The sequence below is a fragment of the Xenopus laevis genome, chromosome 4S, assembly GCF_017654675.1.
Source record: "Xenopus laevis strain J_2021 chromosome 4S, Xenopus_laevis_v10.1, whole genome shotgun sequence".
NCBI classification, from domain to species: domain Eukaryota; kingdom Metazoa; phylum Chordata; class Amphibia; order Anura; family Pipidae; genus Xenopus; species Xenopus laevis.
In genome coordinates this window covers 78,114,312-78,140,465 of record NC_054378.1, presented here as the reverse complement: position 1 = coordinate 78,140,465, position 26,154 = coordinate 78,114,312, and the positions used below count along the sequence as shown (strand labels likewise).

Below are 26,154 nucleotides of genomic sequence, written 5' to 3'. Positions count from 1 at the left end.
AAGCAGGAAATGTAGAGTGATTATTTTCTTGTATGATTTGAGAGTTTATAAAGATATGAGAATATTCTGTAATTAACACTTATGTCAAACTTCATTATTGCCACATGGTTCTGGACTGCACATGTAATTTAAGGGAAATTATATAAACCAATTATAAACAGATTATATAGAATTTTGCTACAAATTGTAGGAAATATAATGTAAAATCATTATTTTACCAACTTATATACACACAACTGGATGTCAGTTATAGTGTTGTGCACAGCCCGATTCTCTTCCTTTGAAACTGGACTTTTGTATTTTCAACCATAAATCCACCATCCCTCTTGAAGTTCTAACAAACAGCTCACAATGAGAGAGATGGCCAGACAATGGTTACATTTGGAAAAGACATCGCCCCTTGACAATAAAAAAAAAATCCATTGCATTTCTGAGTTTTGATATCTTTTTGAACTGTTACTGGAACAACATTCAATTTTATGGATTGTGTTTTTTTTGTATTGAAATGATGAAAAGATGCTATGTCAGACTACAAGTATGGAATAGTTGTCGCAGACAATGTAAAGGGATGCAATGCTCCTCTTTATCAAATTAAATTGGCATTCACCCCATAGATGCAAATATAATTCTTGCAGCAGAACAATTAAGTGGATTGAGAGAAAATTATTACATTGGTGGAGCAAAAGACTTGTAGGCCTTGAGCCATTTCAATTGAAATACAAATGCCATTATCTCTTGGCAGCTATTGAATAATATCCATCATAAAGTTACTAGGCCAGTGATCCCCAATCAGTGGATCACAAATAACATGTTGCTCACTAACCCCTTGGATGTTGCTCTCAGTGACCATAAAGCAGGTGGTTATTTTTGAATTCTTGGCTTGGAGGCAACTTTTGGTTGCATAAATACCAGGTAGAGGCAACCAAAACACCCATCACAGCCTTTATTTGGCATACCAAAAGACTTTTCATGCTTGTGCTGCTCCCCAGCTGTTTTTATATTTGAATGTGGCTCGCAGGTAAAAAAAATGGCGGGGACCCCTGCTCTAGGCACTCAATATTTTCTTTTTGTTGCTTATCTAACAAGCTAAATACAGTGATATACAAATATTGTTTACTCCGCAGATGTGGCTGGGGAAGTGTAAGAGTTCTGTCTGAACCACAGCAATACTTCACCAATGATCTTATTAATAATTCAAGGTTACACAAATCCAGTGGTCCTGTTGGTTCCTTTAGTGACCTTAGGAGCGGGTCCCTGGGCCTCCCTCCAGTAGTGAAATAACATATGTTTATTTTTTATTGTTCCCAAGGAGCCATTGCCTCGGTACTCTAGCCCTCTTGTGTATAAACAAACACACTCACTACCCTGGCACACATTACTCTGCTTCCCGGTGTATTAGTGAAGACTAATTGCAGATTGTATTTGAATAATAATGTCCATACCAAAATGTGATATTGATTTGAGCTACCCCTTGAACTATGGTTGCTCAACTAATAGAAATTTAGAATATAATTTTTTTTTTCTATTCTATTGCAGCACAATGAACCCTCTCCCCATATTGTTGATGCCATAACCTCCATTGCATTTAATAGACTATTTCTGAATTAAAGGCATGGAACAGAATAAAGTAGTAAAGAAAGACTGAGCCTCAGATATAATCATCAACTTGCAGTATGCAGAATAGTGATGGGTAAATCTGACCTGTTTCACTTGGCCAAAAATTTGCGGGTCGGGCGGGTTCGGGCCGACTTCGCTGCTCCTGCAGTAGAGAAAAGAGTCTCGCCCACAAACAAACTGCAAACTCACCTCATCTATTAAAGCCTCCAGTACATCATATAAACATATCAGGTAGATTCTCTTTGTTGGATGCAACTGAATTATTGATTTAGTTTAGAACTTAGCTTTAATGTACCAACTCCCTATTACAGTACCTCTGGAAGTGCTTTCCTGACCCTGCACAAGTGCTGTTGCCTGGAGCAGCCGATCAGGTGTTTGCTTTCATTTACCAGCTTGTAGTAGACCATTCTAAATGATCTGCTAATTGGTTGGAAAGTGCAACTGTGCAATATGTTGGCGCTATATAAATACAAAGTTTATGTAATATATAAATGTGTCTATGGAGGCTGTTTTTAAGAATGAGAAGGTTTTGTAGTTCAGAACACGTGACTTTTTTTTATCATAACAAGCTTTTGGTTGATTAAGTCCAATTCTTTATAACAAACATTCAAAGGGTTAAAGTCCCATTTGAATTTAATTTCCTTTTAACACTGAGATTTTACACCAATATTTTTTCTCATTTGTACTGCTTACAAAAGCTGCTACAGAACATAGTTACATAGTTACATAGTTAAATCAGGTTGAAAAAAGACAAAGTCCATCAAGTTCAACCCCTCCAAATGAAAACCCAGCATCCATACACACACCCCTCCCTACTTTCACATAAATAATATATACCCATATCTATACTAAAAATAGAGTTTAGTATCACAATAGCCTTTGATATTATGTCTGTCCAAGAAATCATCCAAGCCACTCAAAAGCATTATCAGAATCAGCCATCACAACATCACCCAGAACAGTATATGAACAGTATATTGATAGATGTTAGTGGCCATTTAAAGTCATTAAAAGTCATTAAATATAATTACTGCTAATAATCCATTACAGCTACAACACACAAATGGATACTTTGTTATATCCAGAAACCAATCCCACGCATCCAGTAAAATGGAGCAGGTTACAGAAAGGTCTAGTATAGTTTGAGACATGACATGAGGCACCTTTGGTTTGCATTGCAATATTTATAATATACTTTTTTCAGATGGAGAGAGGATGAAAAAGCATAACCCCATTGCTGTCAAAGATCAAACCAATCATAGCAATTTTGCTTTCAAAAAAGATATTTGCTTCTTCTTGTAGCATTTTGATATAATTGATCAGCATTTGTTTTCAAAGATCCCTTGCTGAACTCAATTCAACTTACAGAAAAGGTTTAAAAAATAAATTGACTGCTTTAGCCATAAAAGACATTTGCCAGTCAAAGAGTGTTAAATCACATGCAATTCAAGAGAATGTTTTGAGTTTCTACTGGACATCATTCCTGCCAGTGATGCAGTGACCAACATAGATAGCGATTCCCCAGTAATATTTTGCATGTGAATGTGTGTTGGATTGGCCACATACCACTTTGCATGCTCAAACTATGTGTGAATAGACTGACCAATGTCCAATGACCTATGTCAATACTTTTTAAGTCTCATCTACTGTACAACCACAGTGCATGGTGATGGGTGCAATAGTTGGATGCTAATCACCATGCATTTTTGTATCATTGTCACCATGTGTGCTCTGCAATTGTTTGTGATGCACCAAAGTGCTCATTAATTATCTTTCATATTTTTAGGAATTGTGTGCAAGTTGTGGCTAACACTGTCAGAGTAATGATGGTATCGCTTCCAGCAAGCATTGCATGCTGCATTAATAAAAGTATTAAAACATGATTTGCTTGGTGCGAGTAAGTTATATTGACACAAACTGTTAGTGGAACCTTGGAACTACTGCCACATCTAGGACAACGTTAAATCCAGAGTTTGCTAAGGTCTATGTGTGGACTTAAAGGAACAGTTCAGTGTGAAAATAAAAACTGGGTAAATAGATAGGCTGTGCAAAATAGCCAAAAATGTAATATATAAAGGCTGGAGTGAACAGATATCTAATAAAACAGCCAGAATCCAACTTCCTGCTTTTCAGCTCTATAACTCTGAGTTAGTCAGCGACTTGAAGGGGGGCCACATGGTACATTTCTGTTCAGTGAGTTTGTAATTGATCCTCAGCATTCAGCTCAGATTCAAAAGCAACAGACATGACCCATGTGGCTCCCCCTCAAGTCTCTGATTGGTTACTGCCTGGTAACCAGGGTAACCAGTCAGTGTAAACCAAGAGAGCTGAAAAGCAGGAAGTAGTGTTCTGACTGACATATTATACATCAAATCACTCCAGCCTTTATAAATTACATTTTTGGCTAACTAACTATATAAGAAACATGTTTTATTTTGCACAGCCTATCTGTTTACACAGTTTTTATTTTTACACTGAACAATTCCTTTAAGCACATAAGTGGACACACATAAGTGCAATGGAATCAATGGGCACACTCAATTTTATGTTTGTAAATTGGCCCTGCTGTCTACTGATACTGAATATTGTATTAACATGCCACAAATGCATAGTTTGAAACAAGCATAAAAATAGATGATCCAACTCACAAGCTCAATAAACTTTGTGTATGGCACATTGACATCAGGTACTTGCATCCATACAACCTAACAACTTCCCTTAATACCTATGGACCTGCACAGATGAAGAATAATAAACATGTGCAAGCATTAATGCAAGGAAACCCTGTAATTACCGCTGGCCTGGAGCAAGTTGGGACAATACCAACAACTGACTTCTGCCAAGCGAATCTTCCTCTAATGACAATATTAATGCTGCTTGGCAGAGGTGAAACTATTCTAAAGAGTAGAAATGAGATTCATCACGGCTTGCGGGTAATTTGCCAAAATAGTATTTGCATCCATATTGGTGAATTCTGTACAAATTGCAACAGTTGCAATGGCATATGTTTGCAATTATGCTGGAAGTAATGTGATTGCTACTCTGACTATGTTAGCCACAACTTGCACATAATTCACAAAAATGTGTGCCATATGTGTGGGTGCATTAATAAGGCCTCTTGTCTTACATTAAGGAAGATTCACAAGGGATCATTTATGCACAAGTGCAAGAGCACTAATGGGCACAAGAGGTAAGGCTGCACTGGTGTTGACATTGTTAGGATACATGAACGTGAGTACCTTTTGCGTATATTGACAAAATACACAAAGGGTACTCGCATCCATGAATCCTAACAATCTCAAAACCAATGTAGCTTTACCTCTTCTAAGCCTTTAGCCTGTAGCCTGCAGCTATTTACACAAAGCCCCATGCTGTGGGCAAAGTGCAAAAAATGTCCAATTGTAATGTTTTTATTGCACATTTCATACTGTGTGGAGAATTATAAATGATTCGTTATCCTGTTTAGAAAATGTCCCATTGATCATCCAAATAGTGACTGTTGCTACTGTCTCTTTCCTGTCAATAAGGTTAAGCAAATGATCCAGATTCTATATTGTGCAATTCAGTTATATCAATGAATGGGTTGATCTAGTGATTTTACTTGCACCTGCTTTATTGAACTTTGGAGAATGTGTTTCAGAATAACATACATTGTCAGGGGCCCATTTACTTAGTTCGAGTGAAGGAATAGAGGAAAAAAAGTTCGAATTTCGAATGGTCGAATATGGCTACTTCGACCATCGAATGGGCTACTTCGACTACGAACTTCGACTTCGAATCTAATGATTCGAACTAAAAATCGTTCGACTATTCGACCATTCTATAGTCGAAATACTGTCTCTTTAAAAAATTCTTCGACCCCCTAGTTCGCCACCTAAAACCTACCGAGGCCAATGTCCCATAGGCTTCCTAACAATTTCCTGATCGAAGGAATATCCTTCGATCGATGGATTAAAATCCTTCGAAACGTTCGATTCGAAGGATTTAATAGTTTGATACTAGGAATAGCGGCAAATCCTTCAACTTCGATATTCGAAGGACTTTACTTCGATGGTCGAATATCGAGGTTTAAATAACCCTCGATATTGAGGTTTAATTAACCCTCGATATTCGACCCTAGGTAAATGTGCCCCGCAGTGTCTATATAATATATAGCAGAGAGAGATCTGTGTGCTAACCTGCAAAATATTATTTGCAGACTGGTGTATGGGTGCATCTCTGCTTGGCTCAGAGCTACAGCAATAAGGACATTATGCTGGGCACTGCAGTAAACATAATTACAAAGTTCTAAGATAACATTTATCCACAAAATTCTCATAAAGCATAGTGCACTTCTAAAAACTAAAAGTTTGGCTGAAATATTGATAGAATTATTACAGCAGTTTCACCTAATGGGCCATCTTTTACTTTACTATTACTTACTTTGCAAAACCTACTTCAGCTAATTTATTTTACTGTAAAACAAACTAAAGTGATAGAAGTTGTTTTTTAATTTTATGCATAATAAAACCGGATTATTGAGCATCTAATCGTAAACCTCAAATGTTGTGTTAAGATGAATTAAACCATATTAGCCCTGTTAAGCTGAAAGACAGAAACATTTCATTTTATAGCAGAAGCAAACTACTTGGCCAACATGTTTGTATGACTGTAAATCACCCAATAAGCAAATGGCTATGGTTTATATGAAAAAAAGTCAGCATTCCATAAAGGTTTCAGAACCCTTCCAAGTATGTAGACTGTGCTTAGGTACTAAGCTAACCCTTAGGGTTTTTATCTTTAAAATAAAGCCCAGGTCCCCTTGTATATCTGTGCACCCATTACATAAAGGCAGTGACATGCAGGGTGCTTTGTCCGCTCCCATGGATGACAAAGAGCCTGACAATCCTGCCTGTCCATATTCAAAGGAATCGCCACATATAAAAATGCAGAAGCATGCAAAACTTGCACGATTACCCATGATTGCCACATGTAAAGTGTTTTAGAGGAAATTTCCCATTTATGACAAGTACCTATCTGGTTTGCATTTGCACCTTGCTCTTTATATATCCCATGTATGTTTGACTTAAACTGTCTATTATTTGATTTGCCTTTCCCACTGCTGCTTGTTTACTTTTAACCCATTGATTATAATTCCTAGAGCCCGTTCTTCTGACATCACTGGTAAATAACCATCCAAACTGTTGTCAGCTTTGTAATTTCTGTTTGTTCATTCTGATAACATATTGAGCAGGATTGAAATAAGGCATTATTATATAAAGTACATGCTTTGCTTGATACACTCTATCTTGTTCCAGGGGAAGAAAATAAAAATACTCCACCTCCCCCAGCAAATCCACTGCCTAAAAAAACGTTTAATTTGTTTTCTTCCAACTCATTTTAAATCCAATCACTCTAATATTGTGTTTACTCTTGCTGTAAATTTGTTCTTGTTGTTAATGGCAAAGGATCCTTTTGCTGAGCTTCAAAGGACGTTCCCTACATCACTGTGGAAACATCACGTTAATTTGACAGGTTAAAGAACTTGACTACCTTAGTTCATTCTGAAAATATCTCTGCACTGCAAACACATTCAGTTTAACAAACCTTTCTTAAAGGTTCCTATTGAAGTTTTTCCCATCTTCATTACATATTGTCTTGTTCATAAACAAAATGTCCAGAAATGAGTCCTGTTAAGAAAATGTGACCATTTGACTTTATAGTTGAACGACAAATACTTCATTATTAGACAAATTATTTTTAAGCCTTGCATTAAAATATTTTACAGATATTTTAAGCCAACCCAATATTCTTATTGAATGTACTGACACATGCCAAATGTTTATAGTGTTCTGGTTTGACTAACCTGGTCAATTAAGCCAATGGATCACTTACAAAGTGCAGAAAATCATATTCCTGGTTGGCCAAGGAGGACAATCAGCAAAGTTTTTCTGCTTTAATCAGTCAATGTTAGTGATTGTAAACTTTGCTTTCAAGAGCATTTGTATATCAGTAAATTAATTTTAAAAAATACAGGTTTACTGTAGCAATCAGCGAGGTGAGCATATAATTTACTTTTCGGGCAAACTAAAACAGCCATTAAAGGCACTATTTGTATTAATTACTTTGCAATACACTAATTCTGTGTTTCTATGCAGTCCTTGTTATGTCTTATTCTTGCTCTAGTGGTGCTTGAAAATAATGTATATATGTCAGACTATTGCAGTTTTCTAAACATTATCCACCAGCATAGAGTACAGAGTATTGATTATAACAATAGGAAGGCTGTAGCTGACAATGGATTTGTGTGCACGTTCTTCCTATAATACTGACTTGTTTATACCCAAGAGGTTTCTTTTTCAAGTGCTCAATAATTAAGAAACAGCTATTTCATTAATTTTTCCTGACTGTCTTATCAGTTCCTATCTATAGCTGAAAGCAGCTAATGAAGTGCACAGACTGAAACTGTAATGTCTCATTCGCATGCCTTTTCTTTCATGTTTCTGTGGATGCCTCTATCTTCCCACATTTACATGCAATTTACAGTCTTTACTTTGAGACACTTCCCAATGGCAAAAACCACAACAATAAATTCATCTCTATTAAATACTTTATCTGTAACTGCTTCTCCTGCTGAGAGAAGCCTGTGCAAGTTTCAAAGTATCTGAGTGATCCCTTCTTAGAAGATAAAATAAGCTTAGAAATAACAAGCATGAAGTACAGAACATGTTCTTTGCCTCAGAGTAGAAGAAGAACTAAGAAGTCTTGTCAAGCACCCATACCTTTTGTGCAGTAGACACATATTTTTTCCATGAGACACATCAAATACATGAGGTAAACCTAATACAGATATATGCAAGTACTTTGACAGTTTTGCCAGTGAGAATTAGGTACATGTAGGACTAGTATATTTGCATTCTCTATCAGGCTAATGGTAGACGAGAGAACAGTAGGTACAGGATCTGCGCTCCATTAGCAAGAAATAGAACATCACCTCCTGGATTCTTGTTAGATACCCGAAGCTCTTCAATTTGCCTGACTTGGGAAAAATTGCATCCTGACTCCAAAAACACAGTGATACTATTCATAGTGTAAATACTGTACTAAGTGTTAGCATCAGTAGACTTGTCTCTTCTTCAAAAGGTATCCAGCCCATTCTTGAAACTATCTAATATAACTGCCAGTACACCTGACACTTACAATTAATACTCCTATCTTCTAATCTCAAGGGATTCTCTTATGTCCCAAGAAAATATCTACTGGTGAATAAGGCATAAATAAATAATCGGTTGTATATTAATTATATATTTGTAGAAAGTGCCTCCTTTCCTATGTAAAACCAAATCTTAACTTGTTCCATCTTTCTCCATAATGTACACCTCCTGTACCTTTTATCAGTTTATTTACTCTTCTGAGGACATCAGTGCATTTTTTTCTTTCATTCATGCATGAATGCATGAAAGACATTGAATGGAGTTCTCCTTTAAGTGTATGGATCTTGTTTTTCAAATTGCATGTGCATGCTGCTGACATTTGATATTCTGTTATGGGGAGGTAGCCCCTAGGACTGGAGGCCCAAAGCTATAAATGAAGGGAAATTAAGGATAGATTAATGATTTGTTCTCATGTATACTTGATGAACTATAGCAGGAGAGCATTGTCACATTTCAGTGGCCTTGTAATTTGCTATGGAGACCAAGCATTGCTTGAACCCTAAGTCTGAACTTTGACATTATGGCTTAATTTATTTTCTTGTTCTTGGACTTGAAGGCATTTCAGAAAATAAATGCAGTAAAGTTTAGTGTTTAGTTAACCTACGCTCACTTTTGGATTCAAGCCCTCCAGTAAGGTCCAGGATTTTTTAAGGCTATAAAAGGTTGCAGATTCAGGTATGGGATCCATTATTCGGAAACCCATTATCCAGAAAGCTCAGAATTATGGAAAATCCTTCTCCCACAGACTCCATTTTATACACATAATCTGTTTAGTTAACCTACGCTCACTTTTGGATTCAAGCCCTCCAGTAAGGTCCAGGATTTTTTAAGGCTATAAAAGGTTGCAGATTCAGGTATGGGATCCATTATTCGGAAACCCATTATCCAGAAAGCTCAGAATTATGGAAAATCCTTCTCCCACAGACTCCATTTTATACACATAATCCAAATTTTTCAAAAATGATTTCCTTTTTCTCTGTAATAATAAAACTGTACATTGTATATGATTCAAACTAAGATATAATTAATCACCATTGGAAGCAAAGTCAGCCTATTGGGTTTATTTAATGTTTCCATGATTTTCTAGTTCAAATTTGTAGACTTAAGTTATCAAGATCCAAATTATGAAAAGATCTGTTATCCAGAAAACCTATTTTCTTTTATTACGGTTTCCCGGGCTTGTGCAGTGTAATGTATTTGCTGCAGCATATACGTCCATTGAACTTTAACTTCCCGCCATATGCAAATTAGCCAACCCTAGTGCAACTTCGCTTTGCTTGACGCAGTAACACTAGCGCAACTCTACCAGCATTTGGCGCCCTGGACGCAACTTCGGATTTTAGTGAATTAGCGTTGTCCTGGCGAATCTACTCCTGGCGAAGTGTTGCGCTGTGAGCGAAGCCATCACTGGCGAATTTTCAAACTTTAATAAATTTGCCCCTAGTTTCTGAAATCCCATATTCAATTCAAATGAGTACACTTAAGGTATCAAGATCCAAATTACAAAAAGATCTGTTATCCAGAAAACCCCAGGTCCCGATCATTCTGGAAAACAGATCCCATACCTGTATATGAAAATACTGTTGTTTTATGAGTAGTTCCAAAAATATCTAGGACAGCAAATATGGTTCAAACCTAAATCTCACCCTAATTGAGTTCAAGGCTGGGCGTTGGGGAGTTTCTAGAAGAGCAAATATAGACATTGTCCCCAGTGTTCCTCAGCCAGTTGTGAACCACTGTTTTAATTATACCATTCATATTATGACATATCTTTGGGACTGCACCACTTGAAATGCTTGCTTTCATCTGGCAGAATTACCCCCCATCACACAAGTACTGGTACATATTTTCTGCATTTCTCAAAATGAATATATTCGAATCTGACTGAGCAGTTTGTTTTTATTTTAAGCATTAAGTATTAACATAATTAACACCTTAATTAGTGGGTGCCAATCACATGTAAAAAAATTAATTCTACTGCATTTTTGGAAAATTGTCTAACTACATTTCCATTTCTTCACACTAGAGGGAGATTGTCGACTTCAACTTATGCTCCATTTCACTGACTGCATTATCTATGGCACTCGAGTCTGTGGTACTCTAGCGGTTTTTTAACTGCAATATAAGCAACCTTGACAAAGTCTGTCAGAGCATGCTGGGATATTAAAGCTGCGTTCAACCCACACTGACTGGAGTCATTCCTATTGCTGTCCTTTGTTGAACCCTAATATATTAAGCTCTGCTTTCCCTTGTATAGCATTGTTAGTTTTGAAAAAAACAAAATAAAATAAATAAATAATATATATATATATATATATATATATATATATATATATATATATATATATGTGTGTCAACACCTTTGTCTTGAGCAAAAAAGTCACATCAGCTTATAAAAAAGGTACAAGAGAGTAGATAAAGGGCCGAGGTGCATGAGGTGGTATGAGATTGCTATGAGCCGATACAAAATGTTCTTAAAGTCTCACATGGCACATAATGCCCATACAGTAAGTAGTTTAATTAACAGGAAAACATTTAAATAAGTGTTTGGTTGTTATTTAAAAGACAATGGGGGGAATGTAATTAAAATTGCAAGCATTATTTAAAACGACGCTTTTGCAAATGTTTAGTGCTGTTTGCAATGAAAAAACATTCGCTGGTGAATCTTACATTGCGCATTATCACTATGCAAAGGTTAGCATTAACACCTGCTCTGGAGTTTCATTAAATAACTTGTCTCAAAAAACCCTTTGCAATTTTTTACATACACGGCGCATGTTTGCATTTGCGAGAAAGGTCTGTAATCAGTCAAAAGGGACACAAATGTGGTTGCTAATGTTCGCAAAGGTGTCTGTGAATATTTTGTGCTTTGAAACTTACATTACATTCCCTCGTATAAGACTCATATGTCTATGCCAAACAATAAAGATTGAACTGGGGGAATGTAATAAAAGTCGTAAAGAGTAAAACAATTTGCACAAATAAAAAATGAAAATTTGCATTTCGCAAATGTAATATTCTTCCTTAAACTGTTATTGCATTGCGATTTTCATTGTGCATTGCGAATTTTCATTGTGCATTGCCCACTTTTAAGAAGTGCTTGAAGGTGTCGAATATTTTGGCGAAAACGTGACTCTAATGGTACTTTGCTCCTTAATGGCAGGTTAATTTGCGCTCTGCAGAATGGACATAACTACGCAAATTCATTAAGATGCGGATTTTACTGAAGGTTACCTCTTGCGCCAGACTTGCCTTCGCCACCTCAAACCAGGCGAAGTACAATTAAGTAAATAGGAGTCCCCTTAAAAAATAGTTGAACATTTTTCAAAGTCCCAAAACACACAAACATCTTTTTCTTTTTTCAGGGTGATAGGCTGCAAAAAAGCTTAATTTTTTAAGGGGTAACCGGCTTCCCCCCTACATTTCCTAACATATGGCACCTAAACTATATGCTGGGCTCATGTGTAGGGCAATATAACAACTCTATTTTCTTTTATTAAGGTTTCCTGGGCTTGTGTAGTGTAATATATTTGCTGCAACATATACGTCCATTTAACTTTAACTTCCCGCTGTATGCAAATTAGCCAACTCTAGTGCAACTTCGCTTTGCTTGACGCAATAACATTAGCGCAACTGTACCAGTGTTTGGTGCCCTGGACACAACTTCGGATTTATTGAATTAGCGTTGTCCTGGCGAATCTACGCCTGGCGAAGTGTTGCGCTGTGAGCGAAGCCACCACTGGCGAATTTTCAGAGGTTTATAAATTTGCCCCTAGTTTCTGACATCCCATATTCAATTCAAATGAGTGTTGTGCAACGTGTGCCATGGTGTGTAATTCTAAACCAATGTTTGCTCTGTCTGTGCTGATTATGTAGGATTCCTGCCATACAAATAATAGTCGAAAACCATTGTGCCACTATTTGCCAAAGTACATGGAGCTTGCGTTTTGCTCTGTTTACAAACACCTGGGCATAGTTGCTGGAAGAATGGTGTCGTTCAACCACAGGATTTGCTGATCATGTTTTAAAGAATACTTAGTAACTCCATTTTGCATGAGTAGTCAAAATCATTGCCATTGATATTATTCCTGTCATGTCTATGTAACCCTTTCAACACCCCTTTGTCGGTGTTACACTCCACATGTGGCGCTTACCTGATGACACGGGACAAATCTGAGCCACTTGGGAGAGACTTGGTACCCGGTACTTTCTAGCGCAGTGCTTCCACCTAGTGGGATCCGGGAATGCACCTACAGGTGGCCCCACTAGGAATACAGTAAGAACACTCACACAGCATTGATTAAACTGAATAACGCTTTATCTAAAATAAATGGCCAACTAGTACATGCAGCACTCCTAAACAGTGGTAATAGGGCCTCACTAACTAACTTGCTAGCGCAAAGCTGTCTAGCTAACTAAAAAGGCAAAGTCCTTTAATGTCCTTTAATAAACAGTCTGTTTATCTTCAGCACTCTTTAGGGTACTGTCCCTTTAAACAGAATACTCACAAATCCTCTTTGGATACTTTAGAGCTCTCTTCAGGCGAATCCAGCACATTCAGTCATACAGTACAACTACCAGCTCCTTTGGATGCTCAGATAGGAATCGCCTGCTGGTTGTTCCTCCAGTCTGTATTCCGTTCACACTCTCTGTCTTTCCAGGCACAGTATTTAGCTTCCCTGTGCCAGCCCGATCCAAATGAATGCTTGTGGTGAAGCCTCTCAGCTCTCTGGGCCCACCAGACTCTTTCTCTGTCCACCATGTGGATCTCTATGCTAGGCGCTTTTCTTTTGCCAATCTCTGTGACTTCCTCACAGACACAGGATCTCGGCTTCTGCCCTTACAGGGATAAGTGCAATGATTTTGCACGGATTCCCTACATCTATTTTGCATTTGTTCATGCTGTGACATGCTACAGTGTTTGGCCCAGACTATGATTTGCCTGTCATGAGTTCCTTAGAAGAGATATGCATTTTGATGCCTGTCACAAGCCTTTCAGTGTGCAGTTGCTCTTATTCTGACAGTGTAGTGACTGCTGTTTGTGTCTCTCTCCTGTCACTCCTGTCCAGCTTGTCATTGCATATCATGCCTGCACCCTGGGGGTAATATCTGGTATTATCCGTAAGAATTCATCATTCATTACGTTACTTTGTATTCATGATATCACAAACATCCTTCATCTTCCTAATATCTTCCCAAATCTATGCTCATTAGCCTAAGTTTGCCCATGGCTTCTTCCTTTGCAACTGGAAACACTAGAGATTTCGAAAAAGCTAATTATTCTCAGTAACAGAGCATCTCTCCCTCAGGCAGCTTGTAATGAGCATTTCAGCTCCTGTTATTCTCTACGCCAGCTTGCACTGGCAGTATGTCGCTGGTTGTTTGCAGCCATTTGTAGAGTTTATGTGAAGGAGAGCAGGGAAGGGTAACTTCTCCCAAGCAGCTTTACTCTGTACAGAGATATCAAGGTACATCTGTGTGAGTTAAAGTCAGGTTGCTACAAGCATTACTCCTAACATTCAAGGACAAGGTGAACTACATATTCATATATACAGATTTTCTAATTTCGAAATCCGAACTGAAAGTTTAACCCGAACTGTGCTTCCAAATACTGGGCAGTCCAGGTGACAACCCTATGTCCCTTAAAAAAGAAGAAGAAACAATTTGCTTACAATATTAAATAGAATCAGACTCCTCAGACCAATGGTGAAGTGTATAGGGAGGAACATATGACTTCATTTTGAAGGGGACAGCAGTGGTTGAGATTCACATGGAGACAAAATGGGTCAGAAATTATGCAGCACCAGAAGTGACAGGTGTCAACATTTTGTTTTGCCGTCATTGCTCTTTCCACCTGCCCCATGGTTGACAAGGTTTGTGGTACAATAGTGGTTGGGGATTTAGGGTGGTACATTATATTGTAACAGGTAGGGGAATGCTTGCCAGTTGGGGCTTAGGCCTGAGGTTTAACTTGTAGAGAAGACATTAGCTTTCCTATTTTCGCTTGCCCATCTGATCCTTTTGGATAGGGTGGCTGGCTGCATATACTAAATACTGACATGTTATAATATCTAAATCTGTTATGAAAGTTGTGAGCTTTCAGTACCAATAGCAGAACAAGCAGGGAGCATCCAAGCACTCAGGAAACTCCACAAGGACCACCAAAAATAGTATAAAAAATATATTTTAATGAATTGTAGATTTATCAAAAAAGGATCAGTATCTCAATTGGCACTACAAGTTTCTTGCCTCCCCAGGGCATTTAATCATGGGCTAAATTCATATCCCAGGAAGTGGATACTAATAGGAGACATGACCATGAAAAGCAAAATGCTAAACATATTTAAATGCCAAAGGGTGAGGGGAATGGTTCTTAAAGGGACAAAGTCTCAAAGAAATACATATATACTTATAATAATTAAGGTAAAAACAAGACATAACAAATATACACATCATATATACATAAAAATGAGAGATTAGAGGATATAAGATGAACATATTCAGAAACCATAATCAGTCATTTTTACCCGAAAGAAGAAGATATATTGAAGTCAATATGATAAAATCTTTGCTTGACATATGCATAGACTGAATGGAAAGTATTCTAGACATGATAACACATTTAACCAATAACCACCAATGTCTACATATCGAATAAAGGGACTAAAGACTAAACAGAAAACATAGAGTGGATCACACACATTAGATACGGTATACGTAAACTTAATAGTGATAAAAGAATATATATATTCAAATTGAATCTGAATTGGGCTATTAGTACCAAACTTTGTTCCTTACTTTATTATCTAAAATAAGTAATTGATGAATATCCTTTTAAATTAACAGTATGAACCATCAATGGTATGTAAAGACACATACTGTATGTCCTTCCCCGACATGCAACCAATTTGCTGTTTTTGGACCCCTGTAATATTTTCCTGCTATGTCATAGCCCTTTTGTTCAGACATGACAGACATAGAATGTTCCTCCATGGGAAAATTCATCTTACTGCTCTTCTTTTGTACATTTTCAAGAGATTACGACTGAGAAAGACAAGGACAGTAACATGTTTACTGCAGCAGATAGTAATCACACTCTGTGGGACATGGTGTGCATTGGAAAACATCTATTTCATGTTGTGAAACTAGAATAACATGCTGCTTGTTAAAATACTCAAAATATATTGGGTCATGCAGTAGGTTTTAAAAGAGAAAAAGCAGTGTGGATAATTACTACTTCTGATAGCATTTAGTTATGTCCCATGGGTTCAGCAACAGGACATGATTTATGCGTATCCACATAGCAGCAAAAGCATTTCTGTCAGATATACTGGTTCAGAACATGAAGACAATTATGTCAGCCAGGGGGAAAAGTGATGTGTACATAACATTCCTTCCGTGTAAAGAAATTGTAGCAGATTTTAGAGAAGAGTTTAGTGAAAATAGTATCCTGTGTCTTTAACTGGTTCCACAAAGTAATGGTCTAGTTTAAGCCTCACTTGAAAGTTCAGCCTTTGGCAATGGATCGCCTTAAAGATCCAAATGTAAGTCCGACCCCACAAAATGATTACAAATGAATACATATATAGAATATAGTAAAATATCAGTGTACCAGTCATACAAAGCATTTAAACATTTTCTCCAATTCTCACCCTAACAAATGGTTTCTGTTTTTGTGGAGATATGGAAAGTATTTCCCATTTACAATCATATTGAACAGTGCTTATCTCTTTACATGTATGCAGCCTGTTAGCCTGCTTTTGTAAATGGGGCTAGTTCCCTTAAGGTGCCAATAATGGTATGATGAATATTTAGCTGCTGTCCTGGATACTCCTATAAATATAGCTGGTGTGGGATGAGGGAAAATGACCCACCTTTTAGAGTTTGCTTCCTGTTTTATGCCTGTAGAGAATATAAGAGAATTTTTTTTCGATAACTTGAGCTATCTTTATTGGCGAAGAACTTATATGGGAGTGGTCAGGGTAGCTCCATGTGGCAGTTAGGGTCAAATATCAACTACAGTAGCACAAGATTCTTGGGAAAAATTATCTAGTCCCTTTGAACTCCTTTAAAGCAAAATCTGAATTCATTAATAGTAGAAAATGAAATGCTTTGCTTTTGTTGTGTGTAAAAATGTAATATGTTTTATTTTTTTATGGCCATCCAGAGGTCTATTTACCCTTTATGCCACCTTAGGATGTTTGTCTTCTGGTGTCTTTCATCCTAAGCAATAAAGCAAGATAATGTTCTTATAATCTCACAGACACAAATCATAAGAATATGTCAACAAATACAAAAATGCCCCAACCAATTAAGAAATCTTTAAGAAATCTTAAACATTAAATCAATAATTATTGGATATCAGTTTGGCTAAAGTATGTGTTTGCTTTGAATGAAAACTTAACTGCATAAAAATGATATTACAAATATAAAACACAGTGTCGTGTTTTTAACAGAAACATTAAAGCATAGCTGGATTCACAATACTGAAAAGTAATTAAAATATTTCAAATTATTCACTTTTTAGTTCAACTGTCATAACTATATAGCTTTACATATGAATAATTATTAAATCAATAATTATTGGATATCAGTTTGGCTAAAGTATGTTTTTGCTTTGAATGAAAACTTAACTGCATAAAAATGATATTACAAATATAAAACACAGTGTCGTGTTTTTAACAGAAACATTAAAGCATAGCTGGATTCACAATACTGAAAAGTAATTAAAATATTTCAAATTATTCACTTTTTGGTTCAACTGTCATAATTAGATAGCTTCACATATGAATAGAATTAAAATTATATAATGAAACTTTCAGATATTTAGTTTTAATTGTATGTACCAGTTCCAAATGGTTCTACTGATGTTCATTTTCATGTGGATTCATGTGGATAGCAAAGGTCAAACAGGCAGGAGATGTTGTTATCTAAGAATAGCAATGATTTCTGGCTGTTGGAACCCTGTCAATTGGTGGAAGTATGAGCTTCACAGCATTGCATAGCAACAAAAACATATCTCAGCCAGGAGACACTGTTCTCTAAGGATTGCAATGCTTCCTGGCTTTTGGACCCATACATCCCAGTCTTTCACAGGTAGAATTGGTGGTGGAATGAGCTCCGTACCATTAAATAGCAACAAAAGCTTATATTATTGGTCACCAGCTATGAGCTCCATGTACCTATAATAATATCAAAATATAAATATATTCAAAGGGTCCGAAATGAAGCTAGATTATAACATACAGTTTTCTTTATTTTTTACAGGCAACTGGATACCATATTGAACTAACAGTGCCTCCATCATCTGGAGAAGATGGGGAGTGAGGGTATGAGCAGTGCCTTAGGACCTCTGCAAGTGGGAGTACATCTCATCTTGCTTGCTTGCCTAACTAGACGCTCACAGTGCCACAGTGAGATAACAGGCCAAACACCAAGACTGGACATACAGGCAGACGAAGGGGGAAACATGACTGATCATGGAGTTGATAACAAGAAGCAGCCTATGGTCTTCAACCATGTCTATAACTTTAATGTTCCCATGAGCTTCCCCTGTACATTTGAACCGGAAACTCCAGAGGATGGGAGTTGGGTTACTCAGCAAACAGAGAATACCGCAGATGCTGGAAGCCAAATAACCTTTACACACAGCATACATGTTCCCCAAAGGCTATGCCAGTGCTACACCACACCTCATGCCGTGCAGCATCTCCTAAGCAGGATTGAAGCTTTGGAAAGAGAGGTGATGCTGCTCAGGGAGCGTTGTAATGACAGAGCATGTCAGGATGCTGAGGCAACAGGTAAAACAATAATATAATGGTTGTTGACTAGCAAAACCTAGATCACTCATAAAGAAATTCTTTAGTGAAAGTACTAAAATAAATTCATATAGGGACCACCTCAGAACTAGCTCCTTGGGTATTATTATTATTATTGTTGCTGTACCTAATATATTAATATATCATTAACATTATAGTTAGCATTAGCATTGTTAAGAGCATAGGATCTTTTTGCATTCAAGAGATTAGAAGAAAAAGGGTGGGGGCACTGGTCACAGTGCATTAAATGAAGGACTACAATTTGACCAAAAATATATAATATGTTTCTGTTGTTACCCCATTTCCTATCAAACAGAGAGTATCTACAACAGAGAGCATCTCACCCTGCTACTGTATATTTACCTGCCATCCTACAGCCTCCATACCCCTCCAGAGGTTTTAACCCATTGTGCTTCTCTAGACATCTTCTCAGCCTAGTTTACCAACTATTTCACAGTCCTCTCCCAGAGGTTATTATCCAAACTGCTACAATGCTTTCTGCATAGTCAATAAATAAATATTTTCTGCATTATTGAGTTTTCCCTCACACGACTGACCTACAACTATGGTTTTGGGGGGTTTCATTATTTTCGAGCTTAGGATGGACATCCCTGCTTGGAGTTACTAGCTTTGTTACTAGCAGTGTTTTAAAAACACCTTAGCAGCCAATACTTTTTGGTGTACTCCATCACCTTTTCTCTTTTACCATATATTCTAAACACCGTTTAGGATATGTACATTTTCTCTATTTCATAAAAGGAGAAAATAAAACTCGTACTACCTTTGTCAGGAGCACTATCTGTGTCAATAATTACAAATTAGAAGATATTAATAGCTGCCCCTCCATCAACAGCAGTATTAATCTCCAGCTGGACACAGATAAACCTCTCTATCTCAGATATCTCAGACTCCTAAAATATTGCTTTTAGTGATAGGCGAATCTGATATATAATGCTTCTTCAAAAATGTTCACTTCCACTCACTGGGAGATATCTGCAACATTATCAACTACAGTAGCATAAGGAGGCATAAGGATGCAGATTTAGTGAAAACGAAAGATGCTCACAGTACTCACAGGAGCACTATATACTTTACTTAAATAATATTTACAAATAAACAGATTTTTACATATAGCAAATATTTTAATATTTATAGAATTGTATGTTTGAGCTTTAATCTCTTGACTGAGCACAACAGTGAATTCTAAGAGCTGTAGAGAGTATGGTCCATGGCTAAAGTTCTGCTCCAATCAAAAGAATTTCTGTATTGTAATACTTCCCCCTCTCACCTATCTGTATTCACTTGGGACAGTTTGTGTGGTTTCAAGCTGATCAAGGGCAAAATGAAAGTTAAAAATGAAATACAAATGTTAGGATACACAGGTATGGTAGCTGTTATACAGAATGCCCAGGGCAGGGTTGTAATTTGAATCTCCATACCTGGTTTACAAAAAAAAACATTGAAACGTTAAATAAGCCCGGTAGGACTATTGTGGCACCAATAAGGAATTATTATATTTTAGTTTCGATAAAGTACAGAGTAATGTTTTATCAATACAGAGAAAAAGGAAAAACTTTAATTATTTGATTAAAATGGAGTCTATGGGAGATGGCTTTCGCCTAATTTTGAGGTTTCTGGATAATGGGTTTTTGGTAGTGTTGGGCGAATTTTTTCACCTTGTTTCGCTGCGGAAATGACACCCATAAACTTGTATGGTGTTGTGCATCAAAAGAAAAAGGCGCGCGTCAACCATAGAAATAGAGTTTAATGGGCGTCGGCGGCAAATTTTTGTCGAAACTAAACGGGTTAAATTTGCCCATCCCTAGTTTTTGGATAAAGGATCCCATACCTATATTTTCTACATTGGGAATACACTGGAACTGCCAACTTAATATGTTAAATTTAAAACTTAATTATATGTAATATTGTAAGACATCCTTAAGGAAGGTTCCATGCAGATTTTTATATGGTGACAAGTTTTTGTATTCCATCTTCAGATGAAGGTACAGTATATGTTGGACTGTATGTGCCAGATTTGTGACATATGGAAAATATCTGGTGTTAAGTTAAGATTAAGTATGAATGCAGAGAAACTCTTATTATATTCTAAAAAAATATTAATTTGTATTCACTGAGGTTTTTTTAAAAAAAAAAAATGGTTATAATTCCTTATTTTTACCCATGGTTTATATATCCTTTTTTATTCATTCCCTTTTTAAAAGAATCTGCCATTTCCCATCTATTGCTATTCTGACAGACAGGAAACTCCAAAAGATCATTTTGGGGTAGCACACAAGGTCACACTGCAGTCAACTAAAGGTTTAGAAAAGTATTAGACAGCAATGAAAGCATGATGGATGAGGCAGAGAGGTTTTCAGCTAGATTTACTGTACATAAGGAGAGCATAAGAATAAAACAAGTACCAACTGTTGCTAAGTGAGAGGGAGGGTTGTCAGACATAGCTAGCTGTTAAAGAGGATATTTAGCTTAATTACTAGAGACTTATAAGAAACACCTGGACTGTGAAGCAGAATAAAAAATATATAATAAATGGAAGTTGAAACACTAATAATTGAAATACAGTAAATGCAGCAAATGCCAAAATGGCACTGATTGGATGTGATGCTAATGTTGCCTTGATTACACCACCATATGGGATTGCACTTGTTATATTACTGTATGTGTTATTCAAACATTTTCCAGCCAGGGGCTGTTTAAAAAAAATACGAACATGTGTTTCATACCCTTCCTGTGCACAACAGTATAACAATTCTAATCATTTATTTTTAGAAGGAAGCCCAAAAGAGTTGCCTTGAACATGTGTTAGGCCAGAGGGCATGTACTTAGACAATGTTGTAACAGATGCTCCTCAATTTATAATATTATTAATTACATCTGGAAAAAAGAATCCTCTTGAATATACTTTCAATTAATAGAAATGCTACTATCAAATGAATGATGGGACTGAAAGCTTTAATGGCTCTTTTATTATTGGAATGGGTCAACTTGTATTCATACATATCCATAAGTAAATAGGCACTTTAATCTATAACAAATAATAGTACAATAAATTATGCCCAAACTATAACACAGTCCAATAAGGGGATCATGTTATAGTAAGGACAAAGACTGCTAGAGTACAGTAAAACATAACAATTGTATCGTTGTGTATAATTAGCAAAACAGAAAGATGCTACTTGCTGATGTGATTCTAGACCTAAGGCAAACTTGCAGCTCACATTAAACCCTGAGGCACATTGTATACTTATATTCTTATCGCAAGAAACCTGCACTGATCTGTAATGACTAGATTTTTCATCTTCAGCGTGAACTGAGTACATTAAAGGGGTTGTTCACCTTTAAATTAACTTTTAGTATGATGTAGACTAGAGTAGTATTCTGATAAAATTTGCAATTGGGTTTTCATTCTACCTTATTTGTGTTTTTTGAGTTATTTAGCTTTTTATTCAGCATCTCTCCAGTTTGGAATTTGAGCTATCTGTAGCTAGGGTCCAAGTTATCCTAGCAATTGCCTTGATTTGAATAAGAGACTGGAATATAAATAGGAGAGACTCTGAACAGAATGATGAGTACTACAAAGTATTACATAATAATAACAGTACATAACAGGCAAATAATAGAAAAACTATAAAAAAATAAATTATGAAGATCAGTTAAAAAGTTTCTATAACATACTAAGCATTAACCTAAAGGGAAACCACCCTTTTAAGGCTTACCAGCCATCAACTTAATATTCATTGCATGGTATGTGTGTCTCTTTGTATTCTGAAATGAATGTAAACAATTTAAAATCGGTTTAAATACAAAAAAATTAAGACAAAAGGACAGTTGTCCAGCAAACATTGTTTCTTCCATTAAACTCAGTACTTGCCAAAATCCCTTCTTGTACTACTAATTCTCAACTCCATCTTTCCTGTTGCAATTTGTTTAAACTAAATACAGAGCACATTTTCTCTTTGTAATAGCTGGAGGGGTGTACACTAGAAATTGATAATCCAGTATGGACAAAAGCACATCCGAGACTTCTCTTGATTTTTTGAATCTGAAATTGAATGCATATAGGTCAAGTAATTCATTTCTTCAGGATGTTATAATTCATATAGAAATATTAGTATTCACTCTGAAATTCCAGCAGCAGCCTACAAACCCATCTTTCTCCCAAGCCTACACTACTGATTCACTCTACCAATGAAAGAACCAAAGAGTACTTACCCTCTACATTGCTTTGTGGAGCTAGTCTGATGACTAGCCCAATCTATCACTTCTAGTGCTACTAAATGTAGGGGCTAGTCTATCACTAGCTAGACATGTAGATTTCAATGGTAGACTGGCACAAAAACTGGACTTCATTCCAAAAATAAATGCAAGTAAAAAAAGTTTATTCATACAAAAAGCAACATTTCAGGGAGAGGCCTCTCCCTGAGATGTTCCTTTTTGTATAAATAAACTTTTTTTGTTGAAAGTGAAGTCAATTATTATGCAGGCTGAGAGGGGTTCCCAAAGGTTTTCATATGACTGTAAATCCATACCCCTTTACAGTTGTTAGCCTTATTATATTGTATTGTTAAAATGATGCCTGTTTTTTATTTCAATGTTTACAGGTCTCACAGAGTTTGCACCACCTTGCAGTGGACATGGAAACTTCACTATAGACTCATGTATTTGTAACCAAGGTTGGGGTGGTGAGAACTGCTCAGAGCCTCTTTGCCCTCTGGGATGCTCTGGAAGAGGAACCTGCATAGAGGGGATGTGTGTATGTGAGCCAGATTACACAGGGGAATGGTGTACAGATCTGTTGTGCCCTGAGGAGTGCAGCCCACATGGGCTGTGCCAAGATGGGCAGTGTATATGCCAAGATCCATACACTGGTCTAGGTTGCACAGAGCTACGCTGCCCTGGTGATTGCTTGGGGAAAGGACGTTGTGCCAATGGGACTTGTGTTTGCCAGGATGGATATGCAGGAGAGGACTGCGGGCGTATGTGGTGTATAAATGCCTGCAGTGGGCGAGGGCAGTGCCAAGATGGAGTCTGTCAGTGCGAAGAAGGATACAGTGGGCAGGATTGTTCAGAAGGTAAGTTAAAGATTTTAATGTGTTGAGAATCATGAAGTTCTAAAGATTAGTCATATATTTTATTAATCTTTTAAATGTTGCAACACATGTCGTGTGTTTTTAGTTTTACTAATCCATTTTAATGTATTTGTAAGTCAATATCAGGCAACAGATGAACATAAAGCTAGAAGACCATCAGTGTTACACTTTATTCATACACTTTTATTCTATTTGTCAAAATTACATTTTATCTATAAAGTTCTAGCATCCCAGCCAACACTTTGCAACGAGAAACATGTATTGTAGCAAATATTGCACAATATTCACTTCTTTTTTAAATGCCTTATTCTTGCAGCATCACCAAAAGATTTCTTGACTGTTTCTGGACATGGTTTCACCAGCACTTCAATTATATTTCAGGGGGAATATACAAATTATCTTCCCCTTTGTACACATTTCACTTGTATATTTTTTAATTGTAAAATTCCATTGTGCACTAGGGAAAGTCTTAAATATGAACAAAGACAGTTAGGGGGGTTATTTATTAAGGCGGGATTTTTCCACGCCATCCACAAAAAGTTGCGGTAAAAAAGACACTATTTTTTTCTTGATTTATTATGCCCCGAAGCTGTCTGAATCCAAAAATATGCCATCTAAAACCTGCCAAATTCATGTAAAAGTCAATGGCAGTTGTCCCCTTAACCATTTGAATATTTTTTAAAAAATATTCAGAGTTTTCGCCGTTTGAGGCTGTTTTTTTCGCGAAAACTCACATTTTTCATGGTTTACAGGAATCAGATTTTGTGTTTTTGTGACAATCCAAAAAATGTGTGGTTTTTTCCCAATCTGATTTTTCAAGGTTTTTTTTATTGATAAATAAGGGCAAATTGTGGATTCTAATTAAGTCTGACTTTTTTTATTGAAATAATCACAAAAATTCAGATTTTCATAACTAACCCCCTAGATGGCATGACAAGTGGGGTGCTGCCCATCTTCCAATAGGCTCCTTAGGCTTGCCTATAGCTTGTAGCAAAGAACTCTTCCAGCGTAGTTATTCCCAACTACTAAGCACAATTCAGCATGGAATGTACATTCTTTAAAGACCCCATTTGCTTTCTGTATGGTAAATGCCACAAAAACAGAATGGACAAGACTTTCCCCTTTCCTAGGTTTATGGCAGATAGCTTAGGGCCTTAAATGTATTTGCTTGAGCTATTCTAATACACACACAGTTCAGAAATACTTTACCAGCTTGGTCTAGAGTAATCAGACACACTTATCTTGTTCCCCTCAGTACAAGTATACAGGGTCTCAGTTGCAGATTCTATACTGAATTTATATTAACCAACTGCAGCAGGACTGTAGGGTAAACAAATCAATATTTCAAAACAAAACACTCTATACTTTATTAATGTCTCATGCTAAAATGCTATTTTTTTTGGGTTGCAGTTGGCTCTGTACCACAAGTGTGTCTCTGGCAAAGAAGTTAAAGCATGCATTCATGATTTGTGTTTATATAATTGTTAAATGTGTTTCTAAAATGTGTAATCACAGGAGAACAAGGGAAGCATGAGAAGTGTCTTTACCACTGTGGTTGCTATGGCATTGCTTTAAAAAGACTTCTAAGCACTAAAAGTTATCTATAATGGATTTGAGCATTAAATTAATTCATGCCTCATGCCAGGATTATAACCCACGTACAGGAGTCTGGATAAAAAAAGAAAAGTAAGGAAAATAAAATGTTGTATCTTAACATTTATAGAGGTGTGAATTATTTTATCTAGAATGCTCAGGAACTGGGGTATTCCAGATTAGGGAACTTTCTGTAATTTGAATCTCCATGTCTCTACTTAAAAAACTACTTAAACATTAATTAAACCCAACAGGATTGTTAATAAGGTTAAATTATATCTCAGTTGGGATCAAGCACAAACTGCTGTTTTATTATTACAGAGAAAAGGGATTTTTTTTTAAATGAGTTATTTCATTATAAATATGGAGTATATGGAATATAATTTGGAGCTTTCTGTATAATGGGTTTCCTGATTGCGGATTCTATAATTAATGTATCATCCTTATTGACCCTATTTTGAAATGGCTACAGTTTGGCCCATGATCTGGCCCTTGGGATAAGGACTGTGGTATTATAATCATAAGCAATACAAACTGGATGCACAAACAATACATTATGTGCAAGAGAGAAAGTCTATGTTTTCAGAACTCACAACTTATTATCTTAACATGTTATCTTAAATGTGCTGCTCCAAACCTAGCATTTCTAATTGCTTCAGTTATTGCCAGACCTCTGGTTACAGTGCAACAAGCAGCAAAATTATGGGCTGACTGTAGCTGCATCACAAAATGCCCATGGGGATAGAAAGTAAATAGTACTCCAACTACATTCCGTGCAATAGCAGATAAACAAATAGATCTCTCCTGTTCATACTAATGGGT

At 36.6% G+C, this 26,154-nt stretch overlaps 1 protein-coding gene across 1 annotated transcript in view; it reads left to right on the top strand.

The window, feature by feature from the left end:
• LOC108715624 (tenascin-R) overlaps window positions 1-26,154 on the top strand; it is a 206,753-nt gene that overhangs the window by 73,308 nt on the left and 107,291 nt on the right. The window contains exons 2-3 of the mRNA XM_041561497.1: window positions 18,078-18,610; window positions 23,251-23,721. Of these exons, the coding sequence (XP_041417431.1) occupies window positions 18,127-18,610; window positions 23,251-23,721 (955 nt within the window). The 5' untranslated portion in view covers window positions 18,078-18,126. The remainder of the gene's footprint in view (window positions 1-18,077; window positions 18,611-23,250; window positions 23,722-26,154) is intronic.